We start from the raw sequence: 19,357 nt of genomic DNA, 5'->3' as shown, positions 1-19,357 counted from the left end.
GCAGGAGAGTTTGCCGTACACACAGCAGGGGATCAGCTGACGTTACCGAACCCCACTTACACATGAGCGAGTGTTTTGTCTGTGTGGACAGCACTTCTGAGCAACAACGAGCGTTGCTGTAGCCCAGAAAATAAAGTTCAGGTCATAGAAACATGAACACAACAGGAGACCTGGATCCTGTTGCCAGCCAATTATTTATTCTGGAAGAGGACTGGCAAATTCAGGTGAGATCCAGGCCTTGTTCATTTTCACAAAAGTAAGCCGGTCAACAGTATCGGCGGATAGTCGTGTGCGACGGTCTGTTACCACACCACCTGCAGCACTAAAGACACGTTCCGATAATACACTGGCAGCAGGGCAAGCCAGCACCTCCAATGCATACTGGCTAAGCTCTGGCCATGTATCCAGCTTAGAGACCCAATACTTGAACGGGGAACAGCCATCTGGGAGAACACTAACAGGGCACGACAAGTAGTCTGTCACCATCTGACGGAAATGTTGCCTCCTGCTGACTGGAGCCGTCTGTGATGGTGTAGCCGTTTGTGGCGGTCCCACAAAACTTTTCCACATTTGGGCCATACTGGCCTTGCCTTGTCCTGCGGCACTGCCTCTGCTACCTCTTTGTGCAGAGCTTCCTCCACTGCCTCTACCCACATGGCTGCTTTGAAAAGCACTACCAGCAACACTTGTGGGGGGAATGGAGAACATGATGGCCTGCATAAGTGTTTCTTGGTACTCTTGCATTTTTCGCTCCCGGTTCAACTCTGGTATGAGGCTTTGTAAGTTGTCCCGGTAGCGAGGATCTAGGAGGGTGTACACCCAATAATCAGCCGTGTGGAAAATGTTGGCTATGCGGCGGTCATTTAACAAGCACTGCAGCATGAAATCAACCATGTGCTGCAGACTGCCAACTGGACCGGAAACGCTGTCCCCAGCTTGAGGCAGCATCTCTGCCTGCTCAGCATCACCCCACCCTCGCTGTACACACTGACTACTAGAGCCTTGTGTACCTCCCTCCTCTGGAGAGATGTGTTCCTCCTCCTCCATTGACTCCTCGTCATCCTCCTCACTAAGTGTCCCCTGCCTGGGCCTTTGTGTGGAAGCACGTTGCGCAGACTTGCCAGAAGCAGATGGCATTTCTGACTGCTCATCCTCGACCTCTTCAAAAACCTCCTCACTTAGTGCTTGTAAGGTTTTTTGAAGCAGACAGATGAGGGGGACAGTCATGCTGATTAATGCATCATCTGCACTGGCCATCCGCGTGGAGTCATCGAAGGCACGCAAAACTTGGCAGATGTCCCTCATAGTGGCCCACTCAGTGGTGGTGAAGTGTGTCCGGCGCACAGTGCGACTTGTTTGCGCCTGATGCAGCTGGTACTCCATTACTGCTGCCTGCTGCTCACACAACCGCTCCAACATATGTAACGTTGAATTCTACCTGGTGGGGAGGTCACATATGATGCGATGTTCTGGCAGGCGGAATCGTCGTTGCAGAGATGCAATGCGCGATCTTGCCATGCTGGAACGCCGCAAGTGAGCACACTCTAGGCGAACCTTGTGCAGCAGTGCATCAAGATCCGGATAGTCCCTCAGAAAGCTCTGCACGACCAAATTGAGCATGTGTGCCAGACATGGTATGTGAGTGAGGTTGCCTAGGCCCAGAGCTGCCACTAGATTTCGGCCATTGTCACTCACTACCAAACCTGGCTGGAGATTCGCTGGCACAAACCATACATCGCTCTCCTGCTTGATGGCATTCCAGAGCTCCTGTGCTGTGTGGCTCCGATTCCCCAAAGAAATTAATTTAAGGACGGCCTGTTGACGTTTGGCCACACCTGTGCTCATATCTGGCCTAACAGGCTCACGCAGTGCTGATTCCGAGGAACTAGATTAGGAGGAGGACTCAATATGTACAGACTGCATTCCTGCAATCCTTGGAGTTGGCAGAATACGTACAGAGCCACTCTCCAGATCTGTACCCGGCTCCACAACATTGACCCAATGGGCAGTGAGGGAAAGGTATCGTCCCTGTCCATGGCTACTGGTCCACGCATCGGTGGTCAGGTGGACCTTGCTACTGACGGCATTTAGTAGCGCATTTTTAATTTTTCCCTCCACATGCTTTTGCAGGGCAGGGACAGCTTGCCTGCTGAAATAAAAGCGGCTGGGCAGGTGTCAGTCTCCACCAGCCTGAATGACAGCATCTCAAGGGCCAGTAGTTTGGCAATGCCGGCATTCAGAGCCAGTGCTCGGGGATGGTTTGCCGAGTATGGCCGCTTTTTCTCCCATGCCTGTGCTACCGATTGCTGGTGAGTGGCCTGGGAGTGTGCTGATGACTGCGAATGTGGTTCAGTGGGTGGAATTTCACTGGGTCTCTGGACAACAGTGGCAGTGGTTCTTCCATGGCGTTCCAGTGAGGAAGCCGAACCAGCTGTGTGTGAGCTGGAGGAAGAGGCCCCAACACGAGCTGAAGAGGTGGTAGGTGCTGCTGAAGGTTGGCCTACATCTTCAGTGTGTCTGTGTAACTCCACCTCGTGCTTGGTACGCACATGTTTCCACATATTTGTGGTATTGAGGTTGCTCACATTTTTCCCTCGTTTCACTTTCTGATGACACAGCTTGCATTTGACAAAGCAAATGTCATCTGCAACTGTGTCAAAAAAAGACCACGCACTGCAAGTCCTGGGAGCGCCCGTTTTGTGTTTTGGAAGAGGATTGCTCCTCACGGGTGCCAAAGTGGAGGCTACAGGCAACCAAGTCTGCCCCCGCCCTCTCCCTCCTCTTTTGGCTGTTCGGGGAATCTCTTCCTCAGAGCTGCTCCCACCACCTTCCTGTGGCTGACGCCATGATGGGTCAAGGACCTCATCATCTCCACTCCCCTCTTCAAGCACCGGCTGGTCCTGGGTTGTCTCGCCAGCACCGTACGCACCAGAAATTGGCAACTGAGTCTCATCATCATCAGATGAGCACTGAGGTGTGCTGACAATAGGCACTGGCCCACCCGCCTCTTCAGATTCAGAGGGACAAAGCAGTTGCGCATCACTGCATACTCCCTCTTCTTCACGCTCTAGAATGCTGCTTGGCTGGCCACCTCTTTCCAAGCCAACAGATTCTGAGAACAGAAGTAAAGATTGAGATGGCTCCTGTCCAGGGCTCTCAGACTGCCTGGGCAATTTGGCAGGTGGTGAAGAGACAGATGGTTGCTCTTCAGTGCTCTGGCCTTGGGAGGATGCGGAAGTCATTGAAGTGGATGCGTTAGCTGCCATCCATCCGACAACGGCTTCAATTTGTTCGTCACGCAGCAGTGGGGTACGGCGAGGTCCTACAAAGCTGCGCATGAAGGACTGTTGCCTGGTAAAAGTGGGGGATCCTGGGTCACTGGTGGCCGCAGCAGACACCGAATCCCCACGTCCTCTCCCTGCTGAATCCCCCCGTCCTCTCCCTGCTGAAACTCCACGGCCACGACCACGTGCCTTACTCCCTGCCTTCTTCATCTTGGTAGACTGATAAAGATAGGCAGAAAAGTAAAAAAGGGGTGGCTTAGTGTTCTTATTCCTGAACACCTGCTAACCAGTATAAGAAACACTAATTTGGCTAAGTGTGTGTACTACACTTTAATATGATCTAATGTGGCCTAGACAACTGTAAAGTGGAGTGTTTGGTGAACTTTATTTCCTTTTTTTTGGGTGGGGGGAAAGGAAAGGATGTGACCAAAGTTTGAAAGCTATAGTATCACAAACTTTTTGGAGCGATTACAATGCAGGAAGCTAACCTACAATGCAATTGATGAGGCTCCAAAAAATAGGGTGATACTAGCCTGGCTGGCCCTGAAGGGCACAAGCCAGCAAAAAGGCTCCTCTATCTAATCCTATATAGTGTTTGCAACCAACCAATGACAATGGATGCGGTTGGAAGCACACTAATATAGGAGCAAAAATCTGGCTAAATTAGCTGCAAAAAAAGGACTATGTATGAGGCAGTGACGCACGCTGAGCGGACTACAGCTAGCAGTGGCTGTAGAACACACTGCAACGTGAGCTGCACTCACACACAGAGAGACCTATCAGACAGCCAAAAACAGTGCAGAGAAATGGGCTATAGCACTGAAAGGCTGCTGAAAGGCTCCGCTGTCCACTCCTTTAGTGTTTGCAACCAACGTATATGGATACGTATGGAAGCACACTATACAGGAGAAAAAAAAAAAGCAGCAATAAAAGAAAAATGTGTATGAGGCAGAGACACACGCTGGCCGGCCTACAAGCAGACGTGCCTGCAGGACACACTACACAGCGTGGGTCTGCACTCACACAGCCCTTGCAGACAGCTGTGAAAACAGCGCTGCTAGGGAAAAGCAGGCTACAGTGGTGGTTTATGTAGCCTGGGTTAAGCACTATATGTTTTGTGGAATCGCTATTTCTAACTGTCCCTCACAGTCTTCAACAGCAGCCTGTCCCTAACTGAATTCACAGCAGAGTGACCAGAAATGGCGGCTGCAGCGCTTTTTATAGTGCATCATGACATCATTTCAGCAGCCAATCACAGCCATGCCAGTAGTTAACATGCCTACATGCCTAACAGGATGTGCCCACACTTCTAAGGATCCCCATTGGCTGAATCAAATCGAGCGGGCTCCTAGCATTATGGGAACTTCCGATTCCGGTATTCGATATGAAAAAAGTATCGGAACTAAGTATCAGAATTCCGATACAGCTAATATCGGCCGATACCCGATACTTGCGGTATCGGAATGCTCAACACTAATCATAAGTTGTTCCAAGCCTTATCAATACTTTTGTCTTCACATCATTCTGGTACAGGTTGATCTTAGTTTCATCTGTCCAATTAATGCTTTTCCAGAACTGGTCTGGCTTCTTTAGATGTTGTTTGGCAAAGTCTAATCTGGGCTTTCTATATTAAGGGCTTGCTCATACAAGCATATACCAATGTTGTACTATTAGGCAGTGTAGAGCTGCTATTTTTTTCTCATGCCAATTCATCATGAGAAAAAAATGACAGCATGCTGCAAGTGACTACACAAATTGGAGCACACACATCCATTCAAGTCTATGGATGCATGTAAAATATCTGACTGCACTGGGAAGTTATCTGAGTTAAGTCCGATTAATGCGGAAACAGACAATGGAGAAGATAGAGAAATGAAGTTCTCCATCCACTCCACTACTGTGATATGATTCTCTCATACGAGAGAATCTGATCACAGTAAACTAACACTCATCTCAAACTCTGACAGAGTTTGAGCCGAGTGTCATTAGCATAATCAAGCCGATTTTCTCGCATGAGAGCATTATCGCTTCTGTGACCCTGGCTTAAGGCTGATTAATGGTTTCCACCAAGTGGTAAACTCTCTGTATTTGCTCTCATGAAGTCTTCTCTGGTAGATTTAGATACTGAAAGACCTACTTCCTAGAGAATGTTCTTCACTTGGGTGGAATTAGTGAAGGGGTTTTCTTCACCGTCTAAGGATCATCTACCACATTTGTCTTCCATGGATTTCCAGGAATTTTTGAGTGTGCTCTTTTTTATGCAGAATGTACTAAACTGTTGATTTGGCCATTCCTAACATGTCTGCTACCTCTCTGATGGATTTCTTGAAGGCTCCTTTGACCGCATGTTGTGGGTTCACAGCTACAGCTTCAAAATGCTAAAGCCACACCTAGAATCAGCTCCACACCTTTTGCCTGCTTAATTATTGATAGATTAATCAGGAAATAGCCTAATTCAGCACATTAAAGAGCTTTTGAGATATGTGCCCAATTAATTTTGGTTCCTTGACAAAGAGGCAGCTACACATTAAATAACTAATTACTAAACCATTACTTTACTTAGGATGTGAATACCCTCAAATTAAAGCTTAGAGTCTACACTTTAAGCCCATATTGATTATATAAGTGTATCTTGAATATGTTTTGATAAACAGCTAAAATTTCAAAACTCGTGTTACTGTCCAAATATTTCTGGACCTAACTGTTATACTCTTATGTAAAGGTAATCTGTCAGCAAATGTTAACTATGAAACCTGACAGCAGCATAATGTAAGGGCAGATAGTCTGATTCCAGCAATGTATTCCTTACTGAACTGTTTGGTGCAGTTTTGATAGAATCCTTTGTGATGTACCAACTAGTGATCTATTGAGAGACAGGTATGTATTGCACAGACAGAGGTCTGTGGTGATCTGAATCCAGGACAGGTTGCTGGTTTTTCTAGTCCCACATACCTCCCAGGGGGTGTGCTCCTGTGATGTCACAAAGGTCCTATATGTTTTCCTGGTTGCACCACGTGGGGAGATGGCCATGTGTGAGACTGGATTTGGTTGGAGCTACTGAGAGTCCCGTAAGCACTGAGGGTCGGAACTGCTGACAGGACGTATATGAATCCATGCTGGGAAAACCTGAGCATCTGTTTAGCAGGTAACCCAGAGCCTGAGGAATTGTGTGCACTGACAGGAGTCAGTTATGGAACTGTGCAGATGTAACTGTAGTTAAAATGGTCTATATGTCAGGTTGGTGATGATTACATGGCCTACAGTAATTTATAATGATGTAATAAAATGGAGATGGACTTGTTTTAATTAAAAAACTGTTGCCATGTGTTCAAATATCGCTGCAAAGTGAGTGTACCCCAACCCTCTAGTGATCGCTATGTCACATGTGGTGGAGAATGCGAGCATTCTTGTAGCCTTGTTGCTAGGGGCAACGGAGGAGGCCTACAAACTCGGTTGCTGGGGCCAATGGATGAGGTGCACGTCTTCTGGATTCTGCAGCAGTGCAGCCTGGTTGCTAGGGACAACAATACCACTGCAACAGCACATGCTGGTTGTGGCTCTGCAGGCCACAAACATTAAAGCTTCTGGCGGTAACTCGGTGGTGTTACAAAGGTTTCAACACCCTCAACCCAGGTTTGCTGTGGCTTGGAGAAGAGTGGCAGGACCAAGAGCGACCATAGCAGGAGCTGTGCAAAGTGCCTGGTGTGGATTGATGTGCAATCCAAGGAGGTCCAGCGACAGCCGCGGAAGGCGAAACAGCCTCGTGTGAAGTGGTTTGCAGTGACACTCTCGAGGAGTTCTATCACTCTGTGATCCATGGGCATCCGCAAGAGTCCCAAAAGAGGGCTGTATCCCAGAAGGGGGTAGTTGCACAAACGGCACAGAGTCCAAAAAGGTTGGCGGTATCCCAAAATGGGATAGTTGCCCAAAAGGGGTGGTATCCCAAAAGGGGGTAGTTGCCCAAAAGGGGTGGAGTCACAAAAGGGGGCTGTATCCCAAAAGGGGGTATTTACCCAAAAGGGGGTGGAGTTAAAGGGGGTGGTAACCCTAAGGGGATAATGGCCCAAAAGAGGGCGGAGCATCCTAAAGTCATCAAAAGGTTGTCACAGATGGACTATGGCTGGGAACAATGATATTATGTGTGCCCTGTCTACCATATGAACTATCCACCTAGCAAGAGACTACATGAGTGTGCCCTTCAGATGAACGCAGAGGGCGTGGTCGGACTGGTGGATTCTGGGAGCTCAATGACTTTAGTGGGGGCTGCTCAAATATATTTGAGATACCCAAATGGAAGATCGGGGTCACCTGCATCCATGGGGGCATTAGAAACTATCTGGTGTCCAGGGTGATCCTTGAGACGGCCAATGACATTGCAACCCATGACGTCACTGTAGTCCCGAACTTATCCTATCCGGTGATAGTAGGCCAGGACTCTAGGCTGGCGAACACAAGAAAAAATAAATTTTCCAAAAATTTACAAAAAACGAACAAATTGTTAGGCAACTCACCAAACCCTGACTAATGCACTGGCAGGATACAGCAAAGCCCCAGTGATAAAGGCTGGGGCAGCACAGGTGCATTCCACTGATAAAGACAGCCAGTTAACCCATCAGGGTCTGGCTGCCTAGTGGGAAATGCACACTAATAAGGCTTGCATAAGACATAAGTCACACTGATAAGTGTGATGCATAGTGTCTGAGCAGCCTATCAATGACGCCAAAATAGGCGGGCCGCTCAGCACTGTATACATGCATCACACCAAATACCAAGCCAACATGAAGGGCTAAGCTGCATCCTGTGGAAATGATAAAAAGTGCAAAAAAATAAATGATAAAAAATATGGGGTATTGGTTACTATTTTGGCCAAAGCAGATAAGCTCACAACCCATCGTCAAGGGTCCCCAGATATTGTGAGTCCCTAACACTGAAGCTAAATGGCGAACACAAGAAAAAATAAATTTTCCAAAAATTTACAAAAAACGAACAAATTGTTAGGCAACTCACCAAACCCTGACTAATGCACTGGCAGGATACAGCAAAGCTCCAGTGATAAAGGCTGGGGCAGCACAGGTGCATTCCACTGATAAAGACAGCCAGTTAACCCATCAGGGTCTGGCTGCCTAGTGGGAAATGCACACTAATAAGGCTTGCATAAGACATAAGTCACACTGATAAGTGTGATGCATAGTGTCTGAGCAGCCTATCAATGACGCCAAAATAGGCGGGCCGCTCAGCACTGTATACATGCATCACACCAAATACCAAGCCAACATGAAGGGCTAAGCTGCATCCTGTGGAAATGATAAAAAGTGCAAAAAGATAAATGATAAAAAATATGGGGTATTGGTTACTATTTTGGCCAAAGCAGATAAGCTCACAACCCATCGTCAAGGGTCCCCAGATATTGTGAGTCCCTAACACTGAAGCTAAATGGCGAACACAAGAAAAAATAAATTTTCCAAAAATTTACAAAAAACGAACAAATTGTTAGGCAACTCACCAAACCCTGACTAATGCACTGGCAGGATACAGCAAAGCCCCAGTTTGCTGTATCCTGCCAGTGCAGGACTCTAGGCTGCTCACGTGTTTGTGGGAGAAGGGAGCTCCTCTTCAGTAAGAGGATGAAGGGCTCTATGCTGATGGGGTTGGGTACATTACGGCAGTAACACCTCCCAAAATTGACAGTTCAGACGTGGGGGTGATCAGAGGATGGTATGCGTCTGCCCAACGTTCTGACCTACCGTCAACTGAAGTGTACCACAGTATGACTGAGAGTGATGAGGAAGCTAAAAAGAGGGGAGCTGACACCCAGTTATAGAGCAACTTGAGGCTTCACTATACTGTGGGGGGGGGCACAGACTCCGGGGATGACAGGGACTCTACAAAACAAAGGGAGTACAGTAAGAAAGGGCCTAACAAGGATGGCAAATACTCCCAACGCCGAAGGAGCAAGGGCCACAAAGAAGTGATCCAAGTGACTTGTTGATGATGGGTGGTCAGTTGATGGTGCTATGAGAGAAGAAATCCTGGAAAGTGCTGATGGAGCAGGAGTCTGTGATGCTCAGAAGTAGCAGATCAATGGTGGATCCACCTCTAGGGAGGCTGGAAACAAAAACAGCATCATGGGTGAAGAAGTGGAGAAGGTCAAAGACTCCAAAGACCCTGAGAGTGAAGAGTTGGAGGGAGAAAAACATTTGAAGGTGTCACAGCTGAGACCCATGAGAAGGCTGAAACTGCCATTGCTGAAACCCAGGTGAAGGCCGAGGATGCAGAAATGGATGAAGCCACCAAAGAAGTGAGGCCTGAAGGAGGTACCGAAAACTTAGCCAGGTGATCATCTCGGTGCAGTGGACAAGGGTGAGACTCCCTTGTTCAATGCCTTGTAGAGGTTCTGGAAGACCTGAGAGAAGAGTGTGCCAGAGAGTCGGTGCATGACAACTTTAAGAAGGCCTTGGAAGCCTCTAGGGTGTACTGGTCCCAAGACGCTAAACACCTCATGGTTCTGTCCACATCTGAAGTCACGGTGGATCGAGTGGCTATCCTGAGGGACATGCACTGGAGGTGTGTTCGCATGAAGCTGTTGATCCGGTGGAAGAACAAAAAAGCTGCTAGGCGACAGCAGATTATGAGGAAAGCTCGGAATCTACTGGAAGATGTTGTCCAGGTGCCTAGTACTCTGCTGAGAGAAGTCATCGGGACAAAACGGACAACTCATACAGGAGATGGTAAATAAGTCTGGAGTGACGAGAGTGAGAATTCCCAAAGACTAGATACCCAGGGAAGTGGGTATGGTAACGTTCCTCATGGTCAGGACAGGGGAGGGTCTTGGCAATATGCGGATTCTCCTCACGTATAGGGTGTCTTACCTCAAAGAACTACAGCAGTTAAGGCTGGAAAGAGCGAGGATTGAGAGACAGCATTACTTCCAAAGAGGGAAGTCATCTTTAAAGCATTGTACCTAAAGAAGTAGAGGTCCTCCAAGTAATAGATGGGCCACAGCAGAAGCTAGAGACAGTTGGTGCAACGGGTCTCTAGGCGATGGAGGAAAACTCCATCTGAGAGTTTCCCGGAGATGTCCTGAGGATAGTGGGCATACTATGTTGAGAGGTAGGGAATTCCCTGTTAAACCAATGCTGAGGGTCATAGACAAGAGACCTAATAGTATATGCGACAATACCATGTTGGACCTGACTGTAGATACAGAGGGAAGGGAATCCCACTGCTGTATTGACCACCGGGGTGGTGGAGATCTAACCAAGTCACAACTCGGCATGGTGAGAGAACAGTGGCAAATGGTAGCTCTCTAAAGGATCAGTTTCCAGGAGCCAATGCTTATAGTAGATGGAGGGGGGTCCCCTTGATTGGTAGCTCGAGACGATAGGGATGTTTTTTCTTGGGGCCCTGGACTGTGGTCATGTGTTCATCCCCACTGGTTTGTACAGAGGGGGAGAGTATGTAATGCACCAACTAGTGATCTACTGAGAGACAGGTATGTATCCCAAAGACAGAGGTCTGCGGGAATCTGAATCCAGGACAGGTTGCGGGGTCTTATAGTCCCACAAACCTGTATTTTAGTAAAGGGCTGGATTTAAGGGTTAACCAGAAAGTGATGGGAGGGACTGGTTAACTACATACCTCCCAGGGGGTGTGCTCCTGTGACATAATGAAGGTCCTATATGTTCTCCTGGTTGCACCACATACGGAGATGGCCATGTGCAAGACTGGAGCTGGCAGGAGCTCCTGAAAGTCCAGGGAGCACTGAGGATCAGAACTACTGACAGGACCTATATGAGTCCATGCTGGTAAAAGCTGAGCATCTGTTTAGCAGGTAACCCAGAGTCTGGGGAATTGTTTGCACTGACAGAGGTCAGTTATGGAGCTGTGTGGACGTAACCGCAGTTGAAATGGACTATATGTCAGGTTGGTGATGGTTACATAGCCTACAGTGGTATATGATTGTCATGATCCAGGTTGGATCTGACAGATTAAATGTTCAAGTAACCTTTTTTTTTCCTTTAGCTGTGCTAAAGGTGTTTTTGCCCCGGTGGCCAGTATGGTCATTGCACTGGTGTTTTCAGTTCTAGTTTGCCCCGGTGGTGATGAGCGTCATTGCACTCTGTTTCTTTAGTTTAGTGCACATGATTAGAATACAGGTGTGATTGATGGCTCTGCTATAAAAGAGTCTCAGGTGTTGCAATCAGCGTTGGTGATATTGAAGGTCTTTTTCAACCATGCTGGGGGAAGGAAGGAGCTGAGGAGAGTCCTGGAGTGGCAGCTATGGTGTCAGTGAGGAGTTCGTGTAAAGCATGGTGGAGGGGCAGCTTTGGTGTCAGTGAGGAGTTTGTGTAAAGCATGGTGGAGTGGCAGCTATGGTGTAGAGCTGCACTCAGTTGCTGGACTCTTTTGCTGGAAGCTGCACTCAGGTGCTGGACTCTGTTGCTGGACAGCTGCACTCAGGTGCTGGACTCTGTTGCTGGACAGCTGCACTCAGGTGCTGGACTCTGTTGCTGGACAGCTGCACTCAGGTGCTGGACTCTGTTGCTGGACAGCTGCACTCAGGTGCTGGACACGGTGGGAGGAAGATGCACTCAGGAGTTGGACTCTGTTGTCTCTATGGTGTCAGCGAGGAGTTCATGTAAAGCATGGTGGAGTTGCAGCTATGGTGTCAGGGAAGAATTTTTGCAAAGCTTGGTGGAGTGGAAGCTATGGTGTAGAGCTGCACTCAGTTGCTGGACTCTTTTGCTGGAAGCTGCACTCAGGTGCTGGACTCCGTTGCTGGACAGCTGCACCCAGGTGTTGGACATGGTGGGAGGAAGATGCACTCAGGTGTTGGACTCTGTTGCCTGGAGCAAGTGCATCAGAGCAAAGCTAAGTGTTTCCCTGTTTGTCACTTTTCCTCATGTTGGTGTTAGTACAGTGGTGGGGCCAGTGCCTGCACCACCCAGCTCCCTAGCAAGGGATAGGTGTAGGGTGTGCTAGGGCAACAGGTATCCTGAGCGGTGCCCGGTGCCGAACCGGCATAGGGAACGTTAGGAGCGCTAGGGACATTGACTCAGGGGAGTGCAGGAGGTCTCCACGTCCCCCGTTCCCTATCGCAGGGCCCACCATTGTAAATGTTTCCCTATCCCCTGTGTCTGGTTGTATTAGTTACCGGCCTGCAGGCCGCGTCACACTGGACATTTACACGTGCCGTGTCCTGTTGTATTAGATACCGGCCTTCTGGCCGTGTCACACAGGACAGGGCACGTGACATTGATGAAGCAATAAACCAGAGATATACTTGTTTTAATTATGAAACTGTTGCCGTGTCTTCAAATTCTCTACCAAGTGAGTGTACCCAAACCCTCCAGTGATCGCTAAATCACACCTTGTTTTCTCTGTGTACATGTAGTATTAGTTAGAATGCTGAGCTCTGTATAACCCTGCCTACAAATTGGCAGCTTCCTGTGTACACTGTATATTGTCAACAAGCTGCCAATCAGTAGGTGGTCATAGTTACACAGATTAGTTGGACTGGTTAGCACTGGACACCTAGTCCTCTAGTGATAATCTCCTGCTGACAAAAACACTGATTGTATTGAAACTACAACACACAGCCTAATAAGTGACACATCACTGGAATCAGGTTCTTTGCCCCTACATTTTGCTGCTCTTAGACTAAATAGCAAAAACCTGCTGACAAATTCCCTTTAACTTAATCTGATATCAAATCATTTTTTATTCCTTGAGCCCCATTTTCACCATGATATTTTGTTTATGCCTAGCAGAACCTCATGATGGACAAAATAAATATGCTTATTGGGGTCTGGGGCCAATAGATAAGTATGGATTGGTGTAGTAGGTTTTGTTATTCTATCCTGTAGTGTCTAGTAAAAACCTAGATAACTATTTTTACATGGCAGTAGCCTATGGGTGCCAGATGTCTATGATGGAAGCTGAATAGTAGCATCAATCACCCAGAAGCTATAATGGCATCTGTTTAACATAAATGCCACGACATATATATTAAACAAATTATATTATAGCTTATGGGTGATAAACACTACTGCACAACTACCATTAAGTGGCAAAAAAGCAGATGAACATGCCTGGAGAAATTAGAGAATTTGTCGGTCCACATACACAATTCATATTTACTAGTATTGAAAAATTCTGCAAAACTGAGATCCCTTACATACTCCATGGTTTCTTGCTTTTGTGATAAACATTAGCACATTCATTGACGTTGATCATACCTGTGTGTAAAGTAGTCATTTAATTTTTGTGTTCTTTCCTGCAGATTTGGAGATGTTTCACTTTTCTTTATAGCATTCACATACAAGTTTATAAACCAAGCCAAGGAATACTGATACATTGAGTCAATATAAGCCAGGTCTGAGATGACAAAGAATATGGCACTGGAGTGGTTAGCAACCTGTTCAGGACAAAAATGTCATCTGGTTAGTATTTTATCTCTAGCATACACAAAAGTTCGGAAAACTGAGTATATCTAATGAAACATTACCACAATTAAATACAATTTATATTTTCACATTTGAATGTAATTTTGCAGTTTATATACTGATAAAAAAACAATTTAATTTTTAAGGGAATCTGTCATGTACATAAATGTTATTTACCTACTGATATTGGGATAATCTGCATATAAATAGCATCTAAATCATGCTGCATTACTGGAGCAGCAGCTACAGGGAGAAAATGATCTTATATAATCCATGTGTCGGCTGCTCACTTCTAGTGTGGAGGTGCAGTTTGTCAATTAAAAGTGCCAGTAAGCGATTACAGTGAGCTTACTGTATAGTGAGCGGTGACTAACTACTCCATGCACTGCCCTTATGACTTTAATAGAGTAGCTGCAGAGAGAATATAACTCCATTTTCTCCCTGTAGCCTCTCTTTCAGGAAGGTAGCCAGGCATGATTTTAACACTATTTACCTGCAAATTATCCCAATATCAGTAGTTAAATAGTGTTTTTAGTGTTCCCTTTAAAGGTGACCTGTCACTCATTTAAAAAAGTTGTATGAAATACCTTATAAAAATGTCACCTCCCTTGAGTCTGCATCTCTTTTCAGTCTTGCGCTGTGTCACTCCACATATTCACATTTGCTTCTTCTGGAGTGCAATATGTGAAATCATGGTTTACAATGCAACTGGGCATTTCTTAATTTTTTATTTGGGGATGTGTAGGGGATTGAGTAGAATATCCCTTTTAATGCCACCTCCCCTTTAAGGAGTTCTAATATTAATATATATTGTAAATGTTGTACAGATATTATTATGCTTTGGTACTGCTACACTACGGTGTATTACCTCCTGTCCATTGGTACTGCCATATTATTTGTGTTACCATATTGTATTGTATTGTATGGTATGCCTTATACTGTATTAATGCTTAATTTAGGGTAAGTTTAGGGTTTAGTTTAGGGTACTTTTTTTAGCAAGTGACAGGCATTCTTTACATAAATTGTAAGCACACTGCATTATTTTTCTTGCTCTGAGACTGAGTACAGCCTGTATTATACCTTTTCAACCCATCTAGGCCTGTCTGTGCTTTCATTACGGGACTGGTGGGAAGGAGGAAGGCACTGTTTGTGACACAGGGTTCCCACAGTCTGTACAATTTGCACTTGAAAATTGCATCACATGTCTTCTATGATGCTTGCAGTAAAGAATTGATTGGTGAAAGCACCTCTGGATTAGGGACTAAGTTTTGATAGCAAACTTCTGTCCTTCATTGGAGTTTACTACTGTTTGTAAATCATTTTTACCATTACCTTCAGTAAAAAGACTTCTGTTTCCAATTCTTATGGCTGCTTCATGGCTGGGGCTCAAATGCACCAACTACTACCACCATCAACATCTTCTGCCTAGAGGCAGTTACTGTACAACCATTGTATTGTGGAGTTTCCTGTGTGTGAAATTTGAGAAGGAAAGACTCTTCTCCTGACAGAAAGCTTGGCCACTGTAAGATACATCATATCCTGTCAGGAGTACAACCCTCAGCCATACACCACATGAGAATGCCACACTATGTCTGTATATTTTTTTGCTTCCTCCCCTGCCTAGGGGATGTGGTATGATCAGACCATGTTCCTGCACAGTCATACAGCCATTCCACAGTACACAGCAGGAGCACATATATAAGACTATCTGAGCACAAGGATATTTTATTTAAACACATCCAATTGTGGAACTTGTTTTTATTCCAAGATCTGTTGATTAAAGTGAACTTTGTATGTAGGAAAATCCCTTTAAGTGTTTTACATTCTGAGCTATAATATTAACAGTAATCTAAAGTAAGAATAACTAATATTGTGTCTCTTGTCAACTGTTTCAAGGGTTAGCCAACTAGTGAATGCAGCTCTGGGTTGTGAATCAGGCTGTAAGTCAAGATCAGTACAATACAGTTAAAGGGATATTCCTATCTTCAAGATCCTATCCCAATATGTAGTAGGAATAATAATAATAATAACAATAAAAAATATCATAATAGTAATAGCAAATACCTCCAATTAGCAATGTAGTATAGTTCTTCAGATTTGCTATGTCACTCACCCCATTGCAGTAGCTTAGGTCACCATGGTAATGACCAGTCATATAGTAAGTTAGTTATCTAGACAGGTCTTAGTGGTTGTTAGCAATTGTAACCATGGATCCCTAAGCTACTGCAATGTCCTACATGAGCTAAGGGACATAGCGTTTCTGAAGAACTACACTAAATTTCAAATTGGAGGTATTTGATAATATTATTACTATTACACCTGCTACATATTGGGATAGGAGCTTGGAGATAGGACTACCCCTTTAATTATAACTTTATAATTCTCAACTTCTAGTGATTATATGTGCAGTATGTATAAACTGTAAAATTAGATTTAAAGCACCAGTATAGAATTTTTTTTCTATTGCACCGCTGGAGTGGTGCTTTAAATGTAATTTCCCTGCCTTCTGTCACATAGTCACCTTCTGGCGTTTTCATCAGTTCTCGCTTCCACTCCAGTCGGTCAATAGATCTCTATGGGAGCTTCTTTGTAGCTCTCATAGACTTGTGCGAGCTTGTGACGTAGCTTCTGACTGGAGATGAGCAAATTTGTTCCGTTTTTGTCCCCGAATCTGACTTTGACTTATTCGTGCCATATTTGAACACTTCTCGTGTCAAATGTATGTCTTATGATAGGCTCCGAACATATTCGGTAATTTCTACTCCCATTGACTCTAATGACGTTCGGCTGTGTTTGATGAATATTGCAAAAACAATACTCGATTCAGATAGTATACGGAGCCGAATCCAAACAAATTTGCTCATCTCTACTTCTGACTTCCGGACAGTCAAAAGCTACTGTCATAAGAGGGCATGGGCAGTGCTGAAAAACGGTGAAGATGCTGGAGGGTGAGTGTATGACCAAGGCAGGGGGCTTACATTTAAAGTGCCACGCCGGCACTGAAAAAAAAACAAAAAACGCTGGATTGGTGTTTTAAATGCGATCATGTTTTAACAAATAGAAAATATACATTTCTAGTTGTAATAATACAATTTTTAACAAGATTTGTCAAGGCCCTATATAAAGCTTGGTTGATACCAGCGTCTTAGCTTTCGTTCATAAAGGATCAATGACGCTTTTATGTTTTGTGATGGACACTGAGGAACCCCGTTAACTGAGTCTGTTGGAGTTTGGGTATGTTTGATTGCATTAATAATAACGTTGCATACTGCGCTATTCTCAGGTATTATAGATCATATCACGCCAGGAGATATTGACATCTAAAGCGCACAATGTGTAAAGTACAGTTATGGATATTTTCATGCAGCCGTTCTGATTTCTTATTATTTTCCATCAACGTCTCTATTTGACTGGGCTCTTATATCTCAGGAAATGAGGGATGAACTCATCAGAGAAAACACACACAAATATAATCAGCATAGTTTTGAAAATTAGATTTTTGCGAGGCCAATCCAGAGCACTGTGTCTCGTGCGCAGGTCTTATAAACCATCAGCTTTGAAATATGTTTATTTGTGTAGATCTAGGTTTCCTTTCCAAAATACAATTCAGAGGACAGCAGGATATAAGTGATAAGTCAGAAATTTCTTAATTTTTGAAATATGACATTCTAAATCTGACTGCTCTAATGGTGAGGAGCAAGGATTTTAGAAAATTGCTTTTCGAGTAAGAAAATATAAGAAAAAAAAAAAACTTGATTCAGATCTATTTGTAAATGGAGGATAATGCTTTAGATAGTAAACTGCTCAAAAATTATCACAGCACATGCCTATAATACAAGTAAAAATAGCAGCTTAACAATAGAAATTAATAATGAAGAGACCCCTGTTGAGCGTGAAATGAAAGTGTGTACACTGGAGCAATCCCGCAATGCAGATCTCAATGGTTTAGTATTGAAACACGGAAATAGATAGTAGAATATGAATAAATGTATAGAACAGTTTGAGTCTCCAGGATAGTAAATAGGAAAAGGAGACTAGACCACAATAAATACAAATGCTAAAAATGCACAGCCAGCAATCCACTGTTAGAAAAAAAAGACAACACACATAAGGCATTCGAACAGTGTGTACTCAGGTTGAATAAGCCTCCTTACCTTGGCATGCCAAAGCTGGCATGTCACTCTCCAAAAGGAGAAATGTTAGTCCTTAGACCTTACTCAAGTTGTCATATTGATTTGCATCTGGTATGACCCAAAATTGTGTACTTAATGGGAACCAGACAGTCGATTTATGCTGCCCAAACTATGGGCAGTATGAATCAGAGCCTAGCTACATGATTGCAAGTAAGTATGAATTTTGCTCAGATGCTTCAGAAAAATGGATGAGACTAGTTTGGCCTCAATACAGGTCGTTTCTCCTTGCATAGCTCTAGATGGGGGTTTCAAAAACGCAGCCCACATATGGCCCCTCAGCCTGCTTCTTGCTGCCTGTGCCATGTGAGCTCCCGTATTGATGTGGCCTGGTCCACGCCGCGCTTCTCGTCAATTGAATGAGCGTCTTCGGATGCACATTCATTTGAAGTGTATCGCTGTGCAGCTGCTATTTCAATAGAAGCCACAGACCCATCAGAGGCCAGCAGCTGACGTTGGCGTGCCAGCAGCATATGACATCATTGACATGTGCTGTCCCAGCTGAGAAGAAGAGGACGCTGTTTGCCAAGGGAGCAGAGGACAGTTGAGAAGGATTTTTTTATGTGTATGTGAAGAGCGGCAAAAAGGGATCATGGCTACTATATGGGGACCAGGCTGGGTGACATGGCTGCTATATGGAGACCGGGAAGGGGGACATAGCTGCTATATGGAGACCAGATTGGGGTACATGGTTGTTACGTGGGGACCAGGATGGGGGACATAGCTGTTATAAAGGGACCAGAATAAGGGACATAGCTGCTATATGGGGACAATGATGGGGGACATGGCTACTATATGGGGAGCAGGATAGGACACATGGCTGTTATGTGTGAAGCAGGATAGGGGACATTGCTACTATATGGGGCCAGGATGGGGGACATGGCTGTTATATGGGGACCAGAATGAGGGACATGGCTGTTATATGGGGACCAGAATGAGGGACAAGACTGCTATATGGGGAGCAGGATGGAGGACAGGGCTGTTATATGGGGACCAGGATGAGGGACATGGCTGCTGTATGGGGAGGATGGGATACATAGCTGTTATATGGGGACCAGAATGAGGAACTTGGCTGATATATGGGAAGCAGGTTGGGGGACATGGCTGCTATGTAGGAAGCATTATAAGGGACATGGCTGTTATATGGGGACGTGGATGGGGGCCATGGCTGATATAGAGGGACCAGACTGGATGATATGGCTGCTAGAGGGGGATCAGGATGGGGGACATGGATGATATATGGGGACCAGGCTTGGGGACATGGATGCTATATGGAGACCAGGATAGGGGACATGACTGTTCTATGGGAACCAGGATGAGAGGACATATATGGAGAGCAGGATAGGGACATAGTTGCTATATGGGGGCACGTTTAGAGACAGGGCTGCTATATGTGTACCAGGGTGAGGGACATGGCTGCTGATTGAGGACTAGGATG

General features: G+C 45.4%; 1 protein-coding gene across 1 annotated transcript in view; it reads right to left on the bottom strand.

The window, feature by feature from the left end:
* The window catches only part of LOC141060642 (dynein axonemal heavy chain 3-like), a 2,648,786-nt gene that overhangs the window by 254,508 nt on the left and 2,374,921 nt on the right, over window positions 1-19,357 (bottom strand). The window contains exon 70 of the mRNA XM_073556958.1: window positions 13,523-13,701. Within this exon, the coding sequence (XP_073413059.1) occupies window positions 13,523-13,701 (179 nt within the window). The remainder of the gene's footprint in view (window positions 1-13,522; window positions 13,702-19,357) is intronic.

The sequence above is a fragment of the Dendrobates tinctorius genome, unplaced genomic scaffold (assembly GCF_039654945.1).
Source record: "Dendrobates tinctorius isolate UK_male_01 unplaced genomic scaffold, ASM3965494v1 ptg000241l, whole genome shotgun sequence".
In the NCBI taxonomy this organism is placed as follows: Eukaryota; Metazoa; Chordata; class Amphibia; order Anura; family Dendrobatidae; genus Dendrobates; species Dendrobates tinctorius.
The sequence above is the reverse complement of the archived record's forward strand: the minus strand, read 5'-3'. Positions and strand labels throughout refer to the sequence as shown.